Source organism: Lepidochelys olivacea, assembly GCF_965140295.1.
Source record: "Lepidochelys olivacea isolate rLepOli2 genome assembly, chromosome: 1".
Taxonomy (NCBI): Eukaryota; Metazoa; Chordata; order Testudines; family Cheloniidae; genus Lepidochelys; species Lepidochelys olivacea.
This window is the reverse complement of record NC_140411.1, coordinates 249826235-249841887: the sequence shown is the minus strand read 5'-3', so window position 1 is coordinate 249841887 and position 15653 is coordinate 249826235. Positions and strand designations below refer to the sequence as shown.

General features: G+C 47.3%; 1 protein-coding gene across 4 annotated transcripts in view; it reads right to left on the bottom strand.

The window, feature by feature from the left end:
* The window catches only part of DENND2A (DENN domain containing 2A), a 79808-nt gene that overhangs the window by 13442 nt on the left and 50713 nt on the right, over window positions 1-15653 (bottom strand). For all 4 annotated transcript variants that reach the window (XM_084634793.1, XM_084634790.1, XM_084634791.1 and 1 more), the window contains exons 8-14: window positions 15193-15243; window positions 10582-10769; window positions 9632-9741; window positions 9292-9361; window positions 8828-8905; window positions 8187-8327; window positions 2471-2619 (exon numbers count right to left, since the gene is read on the bottom strand). In XM_084634793.1, the coding sequence (XP_084490919.1) occupies window positions 2471-2619; window positions 8187-8327; window positions 8828-8905; window positions 9292-9361; window positions 9632-9741; window positions 10582-10769; window positions 15193-15243 (787 nt within the window). The remainder of the gene's footprint in view (window positions 1-2470; window positions 2620-8186; window positions 8328-8827; window positions 8906-9291; window positions 9362-9631; window positions 9742-10581; window positions 10770-15192; window positions 15244-15653) is intronic.

Sequence of the window (15653 nt, the reverse complement as noted above, 5' to 3'; positions counted from 1 at the left end):
ATATACATACACACCCTCACAAACAAGTACACGTACAGATAAACACAGTGATAACATCCACATGACAAATTAGAGTGGTGTACGATAAATGCAATTTATCATGCACTTTTCACCACTTCACCTGCACTCTGACCATTAATCCATCCCTCCTGGACTCCTACTAGCATTCCAACCCCCTGAGCAGCTTCAAACAGCTGTTTTTTCTACTTTTAAAAAAAAATCTATTTGCCAGATAAATGTTTGTTTTCTTTCCCCCAAAACGTGCAATTCCCATTCCCAAAGTAAACACTATTTAATACTTGGCAATTTCCTTGTCCCCTGTTCCAGGACAAGTGACAGTCAGCCTTGAATCAGTGATAGATTTGAAGTCCAATATCTCAAAAGCCATCACTGATAGGAACAGGAGCTTTCCACCAATGGATGGAGAAGATTCTCAGCTTCCCATTGTGATACACTACAGTGTTGCCAATGCCAAATGTTCCAAAATCATGAGTCAGGTCCCCAAAATCATGAGATCGGCTTTAAAAACCATGGATTTTTTGTTTTGAATATTACAGTTGGGTTATTTTCTTTGACTTTTGGTTTCTGAGCCTTTAAGGCACTCTTGGGTCATGCTTTCAAACTTGTCGCCACAACTATGTGGGTTCGAAACTTATTTTAAGCTGATGGCAAAAAAAGAAAGCTGAGATTTTCGTGAAATAACTGACTCCAGGAGATGGGGCTCTAAGAGAAATAACAAATATAACAAGATTCACAATAAAAGCATGAGTGTTGGCAACACGGCACATAGTACTTGATTCCAGCCCTTGTAGATTCATAGACACTGGACCTTAAAACCTTTATGTATAGGAAAGTTATTGTATATCATTTTTAGAGGTTTCTACAATTTTTAATACTTTCTCTCCTTCTCCAAGGCTTGGACAGTTGGACTCAGTACTAAGGCACCTGGCTTTACTGTCAGAAGAATACTAATAGAAAACATTTTTGCAATATTTTCTACAACACATGTATTTTGGACATGCCACATGATGGTGCAATATGATATAAGGGTTTTACTGGCACTCATTTGGGGCGATCTGCCTAACAATGTACTGACTCCAAACTTATACCAATAAAATCCTTGCATGGCATCACATATTCTCACTGGCTATCATCATGTAAAGGTTAATCTATGCCTCTGTCCCTAATGAATCCAGTCATAATGCTGCGCTTATCCTGTATCAGAGGAAAAACCTCCCAGAGAAAATCTTGTCATTATAAAGATTACCAAAGTTATCTGTGTAGTTTAGACATGGGAAATATAGGATTGTCTCAGGTAAAGGGCAGCATCAGTGCTTTCATGCTTTGCATATTGATGTACTTTTAAGAGGATATGAAAAAAAATCTATGTATGTAACATGTCAAGCAAATGTAACCGAATAGATCCTCCCCTCCTTGACCCAAAGCAGCAGTAAAGGAGTGAAAGTGGGGAGCTGCAGCCTGTATGCTACAACCCACCCAGCCTCCCCATTGGTTTGATGACTTTGTATGAGCTCTGCCCTTACAAATCCCTGGACCCCTGCAGGGCGACTTGTTCCTTTGCTCCCTATAAAAGGGGCCTCTCTGCTTGCCTTCCCTCCCCCAGTCCCAGGGCTGTAGCCTGGCTGGCTGGGATCTGTGAAAACAGACAGCTTGGGGGTATTGTACGCCTGCTGAAACCTGATCACGCTCATAAGTGTCATTACTCATCTGTAGCTTTTCCGTCACTGAGCTTTGAGAACTCTTCTCTCTGAATCCTCAAGTGCTTAAGGGCTGGATAGCTGCCAGGCACCAGCTGCATAAAATCTTAAAGAGACCTGGACCCCTGTGCTGAACTTGTGGGAGTGAATCAGTTTAAACCCCAAATCTCAAGAACCAATATTAAAAAATTAGTCAACAGAATCTGAGAACCTCAGCGAAAGGGCTAAGAGTCACTGAGTTCCCTCTCTACTGCCCCCCACCCCGGGCTTGGATCCTGTGCCTGCCAGAGCATGGCTGAAAAGGGAACATTGTTTCCCTCCCAAGCAATAGGAGGGGTTCTGCTTTCTTATTGCAAGGAGCTCTGCCTCGGTGAGATTCTGAGTAAAGGGAACTTGGTTTCCTTTGTGCACCAGAGGAAGCTCAGTTTTTGCAAGCTCCAGAGCTGGGCTTCAGAGAAGCAGCCGTGTTAGTCTGTATCCGCAGAAGGAAAAGGAGGACTTGTGGCACCTTAGAGACTAACGAATTTATTTATTTGAGCTGGGCTGAGGAGTTTGGTTTCTCGCAGCATGTCCAGTAGAGGGTGTGTCACCTCGTCAGAGCTCCTGCCCTTTGGGAGCACTGGCTGTACTTGCTGGGAAATAACAGAGAAGAACAAAAGAACAACACAGAGGGGCCAGTACTCCCTTCTCAGTCTCTCCTTAACTAACATTTGGTTTAAAAGAACACAAGAGAAAGATGCAAAGGTGGGTACCTGAGTTTGTCTGCTATAAAGATCACTCTTCTCTCCAGAAGCAGGGATGCAAACACTCGGCTCAGGTGTCGGACGCTGAGAGAGGAGAACAGGGACTCAAAATCAACATGTTCAAGTCTCGAGTCCAGAGGCCGCCGCAGCTCAATTACCTGCCAGAAGGAAGCAAAACACAGGTCACGGCCTCAATCAGTGCACTGACAGGCAAGGGGCTAGACTCCCCAAGGACTTCAACCAGGGACCCTCTCAACCAAAAGAAACAGTGTTGCTGCTGGGGCTAAAGGAGACTTTATGTTAGTGAGTGGCACGCCTGGAGAATTAGTCTTTCCGCAGGAGCCACGAATGCAGCCTGCAAATGAAGCTGAAGGCCAGCACTGGTTTCTCACCATATTTTCCCCACCCTTCTTGAGCAGTGATGGTGAGGAGGTCTGAAGCAGAAGGCTATCATAGACTGATAGGTTCTCCCAACATGAGGGTCAGCAGACAGGGCTAATAACAAGTAGAACCAGGAGTTCAATTTGGGCAAGGTCCTATATTCTAGTAGGCCACAGGAACGGTTCAGATTGAACTCTCCCAGGGGCTTTATCCAGAGTCCATTCCAGGTGGGTGCAGAAATCCATTGCAGCTTCTCCCACTGAATTAGGCACAGGGAGCTCCCTCTCCACGGGTGTGATGCCCAAGCAGACTTTTATGCGTAGTCTTTTGACATGGAGCAGTCCCAGGGAGTGGAATTTTGTTCCCATCAGGAATGGATTTTGGGCAGCACTCTGTACGGCACAGGGAGAAGGATGGAGGCAGGGGATGTTTCTAATTCTTCATCCAGTTCAGACAGCCAGGATCACTTTCACTATGAGAATCTGGACGGGAAGGAGAGGGGAGCAAGGTCTAACTTGTAGACTGTCCTCTCTGGTATCAGTTACAACACAGACTACTTTCTTTGCTTCTATCTACGTATACAGTCCTCACCATAGCACTTCACTGCCATTAGTGTATTTCTCCTCAGAACACCCCTGTGAGATAGGGCAGTATTATCACCCCCATGTTACAGAGGGGGAACTGAGGCACAAAGTGACTTGCCCAAGTCACACAGGAAGTCTGTGACAGCAGGGAATTCAAGCCAGGTCACCCATGTCCCAGGCCAGTTCTGTAACCACGAGACCATTTTTCCTCCTCTGTAACCAGCTTCAAAGCACCTGGCCTATTCTTCCACAGTACATCACATGACCCACCCTCGACTTTGGACCTGGTTCTCAGATAGGCAAAGGCCCCTATGTGCTGTTGTGGCAGCTTAAAGGGCCTTAAAGTGGGCAGAAACAGCCCCCTAAGAATAACCCCTGTGCAGTGAAGCTCTCTGGTGTAGGCGGCAGACTGAGGGTGTGGCTGGGCATGCTCCACTACAGATATTCTATATGGGTTTCCCAGAGACCCTGAGGCCACTTAAATTTACTCTCAGGCCTAAGCAAGGCTCACTCCCACACAACGCTGAATGGGTTAATGTGCGCCTGAGTGGCCAATTAACATAGCAGGCTACACCTGGAGGGAGAGCCAGGCTTAACTGATCACGAAGCCCAGGGCTGGGCAGGAACAGGCTGGCTCACATAAAGAGAGGAAGCTTGTAGCAGAAGGGGGCTAGTAAGCTTTGAACTGCTCCAATACCTAGGCAATGAAAGCCTGAGTATAATACTAAAATGACAGAATAGCATACGGAGAAAAGGGGAAATATCTAGGGACTGGAAACATGAGCTTATTGCCTCAGTGAGGAACCCTGGCAAGAGGCACTCTAGACCTGAGGCATACAGACCCATTGCTCTCACAGCATGGTTTGCCAAAACCAGGAAAGACTGGGGATGGAGAGATGAGTAGCACACTCAGAAGGAAATAGGCTCACAGAGGGAACATAATGTGGGTTCAGATGGCAGGGGTGCAACTGACATCGATAGACACAGAAGCACAAAAACCGAAAGAATACATGATAGTAATCTTCCTGGACACAGAAAAAACCTGCAATGTGTTACGGAGAGAGAGACTATTATATAAAGTGGCAACCATCTGGGTACTGTAGGAAGAATATACAAATGGACAAGGGATCTCCTACCCAAAGAACTACATGGGTCCGGGTAGGGAAAGCCTTTTCCACTGTATGTTCCATTACAAATTGAACTCTACAGGGGACTGTCATTAGCCCAGCCCTTTTTAACATCATGATTAATGACCTTCCAAAGGAAACGAGTGCAGGGATAGACATCAGATGATTTGCTGATGACCAGGCCATATGGACCACAAGCAGAAACCTGGGACTCCAAAGGAATCAGTGATGCACTTTGTGGGAATAAAGAACAGGGAAATAGGTGGGGCTTCAAGCTCTCCACTGACAAAACTAAATGAATGATCTGCACAACATGGAAGATTCAGAAATTATATAAATATATGACCAACAGATAAATATAGTGAAAAAGGTCAAATTCTTAGGTATGATATTTGATAACAAGCTCACCTGGAGGGACCTGTGATGAAGTGTGCTTCCTCCACTTGCCCTGAAGTGGTTAACATAGGCCAGGTGGGCCAATTAACCTGTTAAGCTGCAGACCAGGGGACATTTCAGCTGAGAGGAAAGCCCTAATTAAGGGAAGCTCACCTGTGCAGGAACAGGCCGGTCTTCTATAAAACCAGGGAGCTGGTAGTGGAAGGGGGTGCTGCCAGGAAGAGGGCTTCAGTCACTCTTCATGGGACAAGGGAGAGCAAGAGATTTAGACCCTAGAGGAAGGATTTGTCTAGCAGACCCCGAGGAAAAGGGTTCGGCTAGAAGGGTGGAGAATGAAAGCTTGGGAGAGGCAATGCACGAAGTACTCCAAGAGAGATGTAGGAAGGTTTGGGGTAGTACAGATCTTGGCTGCCAGAGATAGGGCCCCTGGACTGGAACCCAGGGTAGAGAGTGGACCTGGGTTCCCCTACCAGCCACTGAATTAGTGGCCCACTCTGGGCAGTGATCTTGAGGACCATCCGGAACTATCCATCCCCGTCACTGAGGGAGTTACTTAGCCAGGGCAGTGGACTTAAGGACTGCCTGGGATGCTGTGGAAGACTGTGATAGAACCACAGAAGGGGAGGACTGTTGTGACTTGGCCAGAGATGCAAGCCATGAAGACAAGGCGCTGCGGCTGCTGAGGAGTAAGAGAAGGGCCTCAGGGTGACAGAGTGAGATTACAGGCTGAGAAACCATAAGAAGAGGCCTCTGGCCAAAAGAGCTAATCCCCAAACCGGCCAGGAGGAGGCGCCTCTAGCAGTGACTTGTGAACCCCGGGACAGGACCATATTGAAAACATTATAGGTAAGTGCAAAGGGAGAAACTTACTAAGAAAATGGTGGACGATAATCAGACCTATTATTGAGTATGGCTGCTAGGCCTTTAGGTCAGCATCGAAAACAAATCTGAGAAAACTAGACTGTATGCAAGTACAGGCATTGCATACTGCATGCAGGGCTTTCATTACCTCGCCTCTGTATGTAACGCAGATAGCAGCTGGAGAAATGCCTATCACTCTCAAAATGAAGCTCTGAGGCTTAGCCTTTAGGGCCAAAGTACTAGGTAACAGTGAAGATAACACTAAGCTAATATGTATTAATTAGGGAATTAAGTGGAGAGTAGGTAGGACAAAAACTCAAAATTCCTCAGTAAGTAGGGTAAGGAAGTGGATAAAGGATCTCTGTGAAAATAAAGGCTTAAAAAAGAGGCCAAAATCTCTAGCTCTGGGAAAATACTCTATCTCTGGAGAACCACCTCCTTGAGATAGATATGGAACTATACGATGAACAAAAGGAGAAGAATGATTAATATACAAGATATAGCAAATCAATGTATCTGTGATAAGTGGGGACACTATTGTCAGATGCATACTGATGGCTCCATAGAGGAAGGAACGGGTAGAGTGGGAATAGCTTTCTGGGCGCCCACATTCAGACAGAAGAAAGCCATCAGACTCATGACCTTTATCTCTGGCTGAGCTAATAGGGGTCTTGCTGGCACTAACTTGTGCTCTAGCTTTGCGGCCAGCTCTCATGGCCACCCTGTCTGATACCTTATCAGGACTGCAGACACTACATAATGGCAAGCCTGACAGCAGAAACAATATATGTAATGAAATATTACTGCTAACAGCTGAATTGGCCCAATTGTATGTGACTATAATAAGAGCATGGATCCTGGCACATGTAGGGCTAGCTGGCAATGAACTGGCAAAGAGACAAAAAATGCTATTAAGGCCGTACAAGTTGACCTAGAGATCCCATTAAGCAAACTGGAATTTAAGCACTTAATCAAAAATGAACTAAGGAAGGAGTGGCAAGAATTGTGAGCACATGAAATAAAAGGGAAAAAATTCCGTGAATTATGCCCAGTCGTTGAAAATGTTGATATAGTCCAAGGCCCTGAGATGAACATTCTCAGTCCTGCCATGAGTGCAGCGGACTGGACGAGCTGATCTCTCGAGGTCCCTTCCAGTCCTGCGCTTCTATGATTCTAAGAGCAAAATGGCTTTATTCAAAATGTTAACAGGTCTTTGTGGATGAAACAGTAACTTATTTCCAATACACAAACAAAAGGATGGACTATGTGAAACATGTATGGTCCAGCAAATGATGGATCATCTCTCATGGAATTGTAAAAACTGTACCAGTGAAAGGAGATATACTAAGGGTTCTGAGTTTTCCATATAAATAAGAAATTTTTCTTTGCCACTCCTGTCCAGAATACAAGGAAAATGGGGGCCCAATTAAAAAAGCTATTTTGCAGTTCTTTAAGAATACTGGGAAAGGTGACAGACTTTAAGTCATAATCTACCTCCAAAGCCCAGTGCATGGCAGTCAGACACACAGAAAGTGACTCTGCTGTGCCACAAAACCCAAAACGATGAAGGAGGAGGGGGCTGCAGGGAGAGAGTCTGCAATCACTCTCTGGGACTACAGAGTGAAAAGGCTCAAGGAAGAAGCCTAGGGTTGGAGAGTTGGCGCTGCGATCCTCTTCTAAACAGAGAGCTCTGGCAGAAGCCAGGAGAGAGATAAAACAGCCACTGGGAGTGGAGCAGGCTTCAGTGGTAAGCCCTGATAGAAGGGCAGGATTTGGACTCTACCATGGAAAGAGTTCTAGGAAGTGCTCAGTGGAGGACCAGAGCAGCAGAGAGGGATAAATGTGAAGCCCAAGGAGGGCAGGAATTGATTTGACTTTGTACCCCTTTAGTTTGGGATTTGTATTAGGGGAACCAGAGGAGAGCCCTGAGAAATCCTGGCCCATGAGAAGGGGATAAAGAGAGTGGAATGCCCTGAAAGAAGGGTGAGAACAACAAGGCCAAGACTTGGGGCTGAAGATCTTGTTAGAAAGGCAGAGGACAGTGGGACTCTCATATCCTGGAAAGGGAGAGACTTTAAAGTGACCTGGCTAGAGGGCTGAGTCATGGGAAGAGGCAGACCACAGAGGACTAGAGCCATTAGTGGCCCTGAACAGCCCCAGGAGCATGTAGGATTTTTGAAGACACCTGCCCCACACTCAAGAACAGAGGAACTGAGAACCAATCCCTTTGACTCTAAACTTGAGCCTCCACTTCACAGGAATTTGCACATTCCCACAACCTTGCACTACAGGTGTAGGCCTGACTTATTATTCCAGCAGGTGCTTGCTGGCCTGTCCTATCATCCCATCTTCCTCCAGCTCTGGTGGTGTCCTTACTTCAGTCCCTGAGCCTGGTAGGAAGTTCTTGACTGTGATGGTCCGGCCCAGCGCAGGGAAAGGAGCCTCCATGACACTCCTCATGAGAGGCTGCACCAAAGCAGGGGAAATCCCCCGTCTTTTCTCAACCTCGTCCAAGATCTGGAAGAAAGAACATGAAGACACAGATGTATAAACAGGAGGCGAGAGGGAGACAGAGAATAAAATACAACCGCATTTACATACCCTCCTTACCCCAGCTTGTGTGGAGCCCAAATATGCAGTATCAGAATACTATGGAGTGAGCAAGAGAGACTAGAGTAGAAACCTTGGGTGAAATCCTTGCTCCACTGAAGTCAATGGTAAAACCCACTGTCTTCAGTGGAACCAGGATTTCATCCTTTATCTTGGAATTTCTTTGCTCTGGTCATTTTATTAAAGGGACAAGCCAATGTTTGCTGGTCCATATTTTCATGCAATTTGCTTTTTCATAGTCTGTTTGCAAAGTTCATGTAATTAGTGCGTGTTCCCGCCCCCAGTGCCGTCTTCCAGTCTCAAGTCTGAGCCCTCCACTTTACTGAACCTCATTCGTCTAGCCTTGATTTTGCTTTCAGCTTCATCGCTGCCCACAGCGCAGGTTCTGTCCCTCCTTTCCCCCTCACCTTAGAGAAGAGGTTGAAGCACCCAAGGCGGCTCACGATGCAGTAAACCTCAGGGAGACGCTGCCCTTTCCCACTGGGCTTTCAAGAGAGAAACACAAACACAACCAAAAAAAGGCAGTTAGTTCAACCGAGGCAGAGCGCACGCGGCTGCATTCTCTGGGCTGCTTGGGGCCTGGTCCCTCAGGGGCTGGCTGGTGAAACAGAAGAAGCTCTCCTTGTGAAACCATGAGAAACGCGAAAAGGGGCTGTATTTTGGAGTGAGGGGATGGATTCTGAAGAGGAACCTTAAACAGAGCAGAGGGAAGCAGAAAGCTGGAGAGTCCCCTCTTCTGTGCCTTTTGCTTCTTCGCTGAATCGAACAGCGGAAGCCACGCCCCACCTTCAGTTGGCGACAGCAAGACAAACACAACAGAGGAGGGTTCCCCCTTTGGACCCTTTTAGGGAACAGAATGGTGAATAGTTACCAGTAGCCTTCTACAATATCCAAACCGTCTACTCCCGTCCTCACCAGTCAGGACAAAGGAGAAGGTCTCACTGCAGTAGGGAGAACAGAGACAAGAAGATGAAGAAAAAAAAAACGGTCACATTAGGAAACACACCGTACACACACCCACTCCACCGCCCAGAGAACACTTTACTCCTTTCATATCTCCACCTTTCCCCTCTCACGCTGTTCCCTTCTGGACTCTCCAGGAGTGTCTCCGCCTCCCCTGGGTTTCTCTCTCTTTGCCGTAATAGCTCCCATGGCTAAGTGAATGATATGTACAAACCCAGCTCTCATGGGGGAGGAAGACACCCGCCTACCTGACAAATTGGTAGATGGGCGCCCAGTCCTTGGCATCAGGGAAGCAAAACTGGGGAATGGCTTTCAACTGATCCTCTGCCTCTCGCATGAATTTGAAGGAACGCTCAAGCTAGTGGAGAAGAGAAGGAGGGCATGTTTTCAATTAGTCACGTGGGGATGGAACAGCTTCGAGTATTTGTCCTGTGATAAATGGAGAGGCGGTGACAGAGACTAAGCTTTTGCCTGGAAGATATTAAAATTGCTGCTCTACTTAGCTCACCTGTCCTGAGGCGTTTTTTTAAGCAATTCCCCTCACACACTCCGCACCAAACTCTACTTTTGCATTTGTCTGTCCCTGCTGGGTCTCTCTTCCCTGCTGTGATATAGCTAAGAGCTCAGTAAAGGGGGGAGGCTATCTGTGCGGGGACGTGTGTGCAGAATAAAGCCCACAGCAAACTCTTGTTACACCATGTTGGAAAATGCACTGCCACACGTTTTCGGCTGGCCCTGTGTCTCATGCCTCCTGCCAAGAGAGACCTGCTAGGAATAGCTTTGCTCTCCCTGCAATGACCGTTTTCTTCACCCTGAGAATCACAGCCGCTGGTCTCTCCTAGCAATACCAGGTTGCTTCCCTTTTACCGAGATAAGTGGTGGAAGAATTTTTTACACACTTTCTTCCTGGGCAGTGAAGAATCCACACAGCTGCTCCATCTGCATTCGAGAACATCACGAAGTTCATGGAGGGCAGGGCAACCTCCAAATCCTCTGTCCTATTAAACGATGGCACAGCAGGGGATTATCCTGCATTACATTATGGGCTAACATGAGAGCTCTAACTTCCCCCGAGGGTCTCCTGTTTAAACATGCGTTCTGCAGCATGCTAGCCAGGAGGGCAGTGGGTTCCAGATGGGGCTGAAGAGCCTAAATGATAACACTGCTACACCAGTAGGCCTTTGCCCAGGCACCGAACCTTTAATGGAAACTGCTGGGTGACTTCAGGGACATATGCAGCCCCAGCCTGTTTCTTGTGCAGCGATACCACGACGAAGTACTCAAACAGCTGCCTCTCTTGGTACTCGATCAAGTCCCGCTCCAAGGTTTGATACCGCGGGGCTTGCTTCAGGCGGGACTTAACATGCACCAGCCGTTGGCTGTGAGCTACAAAGAGTGAGAGAGAGAGAGAGAGAGCGAGAGAGAGAGTCATTTGATATTGGACTTTGGATAGAGCTCCCACCATGCTTTGGAATGACCTCTTGTGAGCTCACCGTGACTGCAGTGTGTTTCCTTTCCCAAGGGCTGAGTGAGAGGCAGAAACATTTGGAAGTTGTGCGATACAGCTTCCAAGGAAAAGCTGTAATGGCTTAGACAGTATGTAATCTGAGCACTGTTTCAACACAGGTGTGTAGCACTGGCCAAAAGCACACGGGAGGAGGGGAGAAGAGGGTGGGTGCCCAAATTGCAACCTATGGGGTCTAGGTGGCACAATGATTTAATAGGTAGGCTTTTCAGACGGGGAGACCCAAATTGGGTAGCAAGTGAAAGAGAGAGTTCCTGGGGTCATCCTCGTCCATTCATCTACATGTCAAAGCCAGCACGTGTGACTGATGGATAGAGGCCACTGGCAGCACTTGAAGCCCAGAACTAGAGTAGCTGGGGATACTGTAGGTCAGAAGACAGGCTGAGTAATGTCATGGCCCCAGGGCTGTAATGGTGTGATGGGGGAAGCTGTAGGCCAGGAATGAAATGCATTGGCAGAGGGATGAGTGAAAAAGGTTGCCTGATGCCAGCCCATACTATGCCTGAAGCTAATCAGAGCTCCAATTACTTTTATTTTTTAAAACAAGAGCCAAGTTCACCCAAAGATACTGGGAAAAGGACAAAACTGACGAGCAGTCTGAGACTACCACAATGTACAAACTATGGGACAATAAACACTCCAATCGGGAAAGTAATGAAAAGCCACCCACTGGAGAGAGGCTAGACAAGATTCCCTCGGAACATTTTTCCCCTGTAGTTTTATAGTTAGGTTCAAAGTAAATCTCCAAAAATGCCCCCTCCCCCCGTAAAAGTAAACTGCAAGATGAGACTGCAGAGCACTTCACAGCCAGGCACCCTGCGCTGCTGGGGGGCAGAGTGATGCCCCCAAGTTTGACAGGGGCAATCCATGATGGTGTACTGGAAACTGATCAGCACCAAATAAAGTGAATGCAAACAAGAGCTCTGCCCAAGAAGGCTTATATGAATGCCTTGGGCCAGATCCTTGGCCCCCCATTAGGTTGCTTTGTGCTGCTCATAGATTCCAGCTGAATACAACTGACAGCAGTCCTATGGCTCGTCTAAGTTACACCAGGAAGTGAAAAAATGTCTGGTGAGGCTATAAGGGGACTGGAAATATAGCTTATAATCATCTTTTATCCCCATCCCACCTGCACCAGTCAGGGCCTGGCTACAGGTGTGTGTGTGTGTGGGGGGGGGGTTAAGGCTCTTTATTGTCTAAGGCCGGGGTTTTCAAAAACACTCAGCACTGGCCTAAATCTGCTCCCTCTGAAGCTAATGGGACTTTTACTACTGTCTTCAACATGAGCAGAGTAGGCTGAGTGCTTCTGAAAATGCCACCCGCGCCCCCAAGAATGCATGTACACTGCACCCTTCTTTTGGTGGCATGTAGTGTACATACGTGCATAGTCCCCCTAGCACAGGTATAAACAGAAGAATAAAACGATGAGCCACAGCTTAGGAGAGTCGGTTCAGACATGCCTGAAGGCTGTGGGTATGTATGTGAGAACATACACTACATGCCTCTCCACTCACTCAAGCAGTGCCTCCCCATCTACACCGCTACAGTAACTCCTAACGTAACGTCCTCCCGCTTAACGTTGTTTCGAAGTTATGTCGCTGCTCCATTAGAGAACATGCTCGTTTAAAGTTGTACAATGCTCCTTTATAACGTCGTTTGGCTGCCTCCTCTGTCCATTGCTTGTAAGATTCTGTGGAAGAGCAGTGACTTTACAAGGGAGCATTGCACAAGTTCCTCTTCTCCGCCTCCTTCCCAGCGCTTCCCCCACTGCCAAACAGCTGTTTGGCGGCGCTTAGGACTTTCTGGGAGGGAGCGGGAGGAGCGGCGACGCGTCGGGCTCCAGAGAGGAGGTGGAGTGGGGATGGGAAGAGGTGAGCCTGGAGTGGAACTGTGATGGGAAGAGGCAGGCCTGGAGCATCCCCCTGCAAAGTCGGCGCCTGTTCTTCTGGGGGGAAGCTGCCGCTGCTGCTGTGCAAGGTGCTTCCTAGCGTCCTTGCCTGCAGCAGGCTGTGCCTGTGTGGGGTAAGCCAGGGGCACCTCCCCATCACAGTACAGTACAGTATATAATGCCTTTTGTCTGCCCCCAAAACATTTGCTTGGAACTTAACCCCCCGCATTTACATTAAATCTTATGGGGAAAATTGGATTCGTTTAACATCGTTTCACTTAAAGTTGCATTTTTCAGAAACATAACGACAACGTTAAGTGAGGAGTTACTGTATTTTTAGCAGCATAGTGCCCCACTGCCTCCCGGTTGCTGGGGAAAGAATCTGGCAGGGGAGAGGCAGTGGGGAAAGGCTGCTGCCTGCCCCCTTCCAGAGCTTTTCCTCGCCGCAGCTAAAGACTCCGTCACTAGGAAAAGGCTCTACCAGCTTCCCAGTGCTGGAGTCTTTCCCTGCAGCAGCACTAACTGGCTCCTACTCATGGGAAAGCAAAATCCTCCCTTCTGGATTCTTAAAACAGGCAGATTCCATCTCCAAAGATATGCACTTTCCATGAATAGGAAAAGCAAACTAGCAATGGAAGAAAGAACTGTTGAAACAAGGAGAAGAAAGTCCCAAAATTTGCTCTTGTTGAACACATGGAATGTCCACTCATGTGTAGAATTACAATCTTTTTCAGAACATGAACACATGGTAACACAGAGCTAGTGTAGTTTTTACCACTCTAGCACCGTGATACAGTGGTAACACACAAACATTTTTTACTGGAAGATTTTGGTGTAGTGATTGGGCAATGGCTATATAGTATTTCAGTAGAATTGTTCTCACATTGTCTTGGAACATATGAGCCAAAGAGGTGGTGTCTGAACCCTGATCTGGATTAAAAGTAGGTTTGAGGCCCAATCAGGGCTCTAATTCAGGTTCAAACAAAAGTCTCATGAGCTGTCCTCACTAGATTTCAGCTAACTGCAAAGTGGGTAACCGGCCTGTGATAAGCGGTCAGGTGCTAGGACCCTGCACAGAGATACAGGCCTATTGAGCTGATTCACCCTGGCAGCCAGACCAGACAGTTCATATTAACTCCAGTCCAGGAACAGAAAAGGGCTGTAATTAAAAACCCGCATCGGGCCCATGCCAGCTGACTTGGACTTGTGGGGCTTGGGCTAAGAGGCTGTTTAATGGTGGCGTAGACGCTTGGGATCAGGCTGGAGTTGGAGCCTGGGCTCTAGGACCCTGCAAGGTAGGAGGACTGCAGACTGAGCGTGAACATCTACACCTCAATTTAAAAGTCCCTTAGCCCAATCCCTGCAAGCCCAAGTCAGCTGACATGGGCCAGCCGCAGGTGTCTAATTGCAGTGTAGACATACCTTCTGACGCAGAGGTAAGTTGAGTCAGGGACAGAAGGATGCTGCAGGGAAAAACCCTGCTAACAGCTAAATTCAGGAGGATGCTCAGGGTGACGTTTATGTTTGTTTTAATTTTTCTATTAAGGCAACCCCCAAAAGGGGTAAGGTTAGGTCATCTCCAGTACTAGTGCATTGTGTGAGAAACAGAGCAGGAATGCCACCTGCGTACCCCTGCCCTGCACCAGGATCTGACTGCCCTGTTCCCCAAACCACAGGGCTAGGGTTGTATCTCTGCACAGGAATCTGAAAACCCTTATAGTTGGAGGAGCTTAGATTTCAAATGCCAGTTTCGGCTGGTTTCTAATTACGGCTATAAATCCAAACATAATCACAGTGTCACAGTGCTGGAGTGATAACCAGGGCAGGGAATTCAAGGAGATTCTGGAGGAATCCCTGATACAACACATAGTTCCTCTGGGGCTGAGCAAACAACCTCACGTAGACACACAGGAGTTTCACAGCAGAGCATGTAGTGCAGCTCAATCTCTTTACTGAGCTACCCAGAGTGCCTACACTGCAATAGTTTGCTCCTCAAGTGATTGTGCAATACGCCCTTTGGACGATGCTTATGCTGTCACATTGCCATGCTGCCTCTGGCAGCCTTCTTCACACATTTGTGACCCTTTACTTATTGAAACCTCTTCTGAACTGCCTCAGTGACCAGGCCAACTCCCATGACAGTCAGTTTAGAAACTCCCATTGACTTCTGTGGGAGTTGGAACGGGCTCTCGGTTGGTTTCGGGCTTTCATGTGTCTCAAACTAAGCTTCTCCTGCGGTTCTGTGGCCTTTGACTTCTCTCTTTTCTGAATAGAAATGAGTCTCTTCTCTAAGTGCCTCAAAGAGAAGAGGAAAGAGCTAATATACCCCTGGAAATCAAGTGCAAGTTTGTGAGTAACCATCTCCCATGTGTGTGGGCAGGGCAAACTTTTCTTACCTTTCAGTTTCTCTTCGGTGTCACTGTCCGATTCACTGTTCTCATCTGTAACTACCAGGAAACATGAAATAAAGACTGTCTAAAAACAGTGCACTTCTTATGGATGGCAGAATAAAACCAGACTTAACCACTTAAGGAGGCAGAATGTATTGCACACAAGGGCTCTTTCTTCCCAGGGGTGCCCATGACAATGGAGCCTTAGCTCACCATTCTTGATACCTTCCTGTCCATTAGAGGGCATTCAGAAAAGAGCAACAAAAGCAATTATGTGTATAGAGCGAATGGAAAAATCCAGAAATTTTCAATGGACATTCAGTTGGTTGTATGGATGTAACCAAGAGCAAAATGTGGATCTAACATGCTTCTCTTGCTACACAATAACTTGAGGGATGGGGGAACACAGTTAATTGCCATTCTGGATCAGATGCATGGTCTGTCTAGTCCAGTATTTTGCCTCAGAC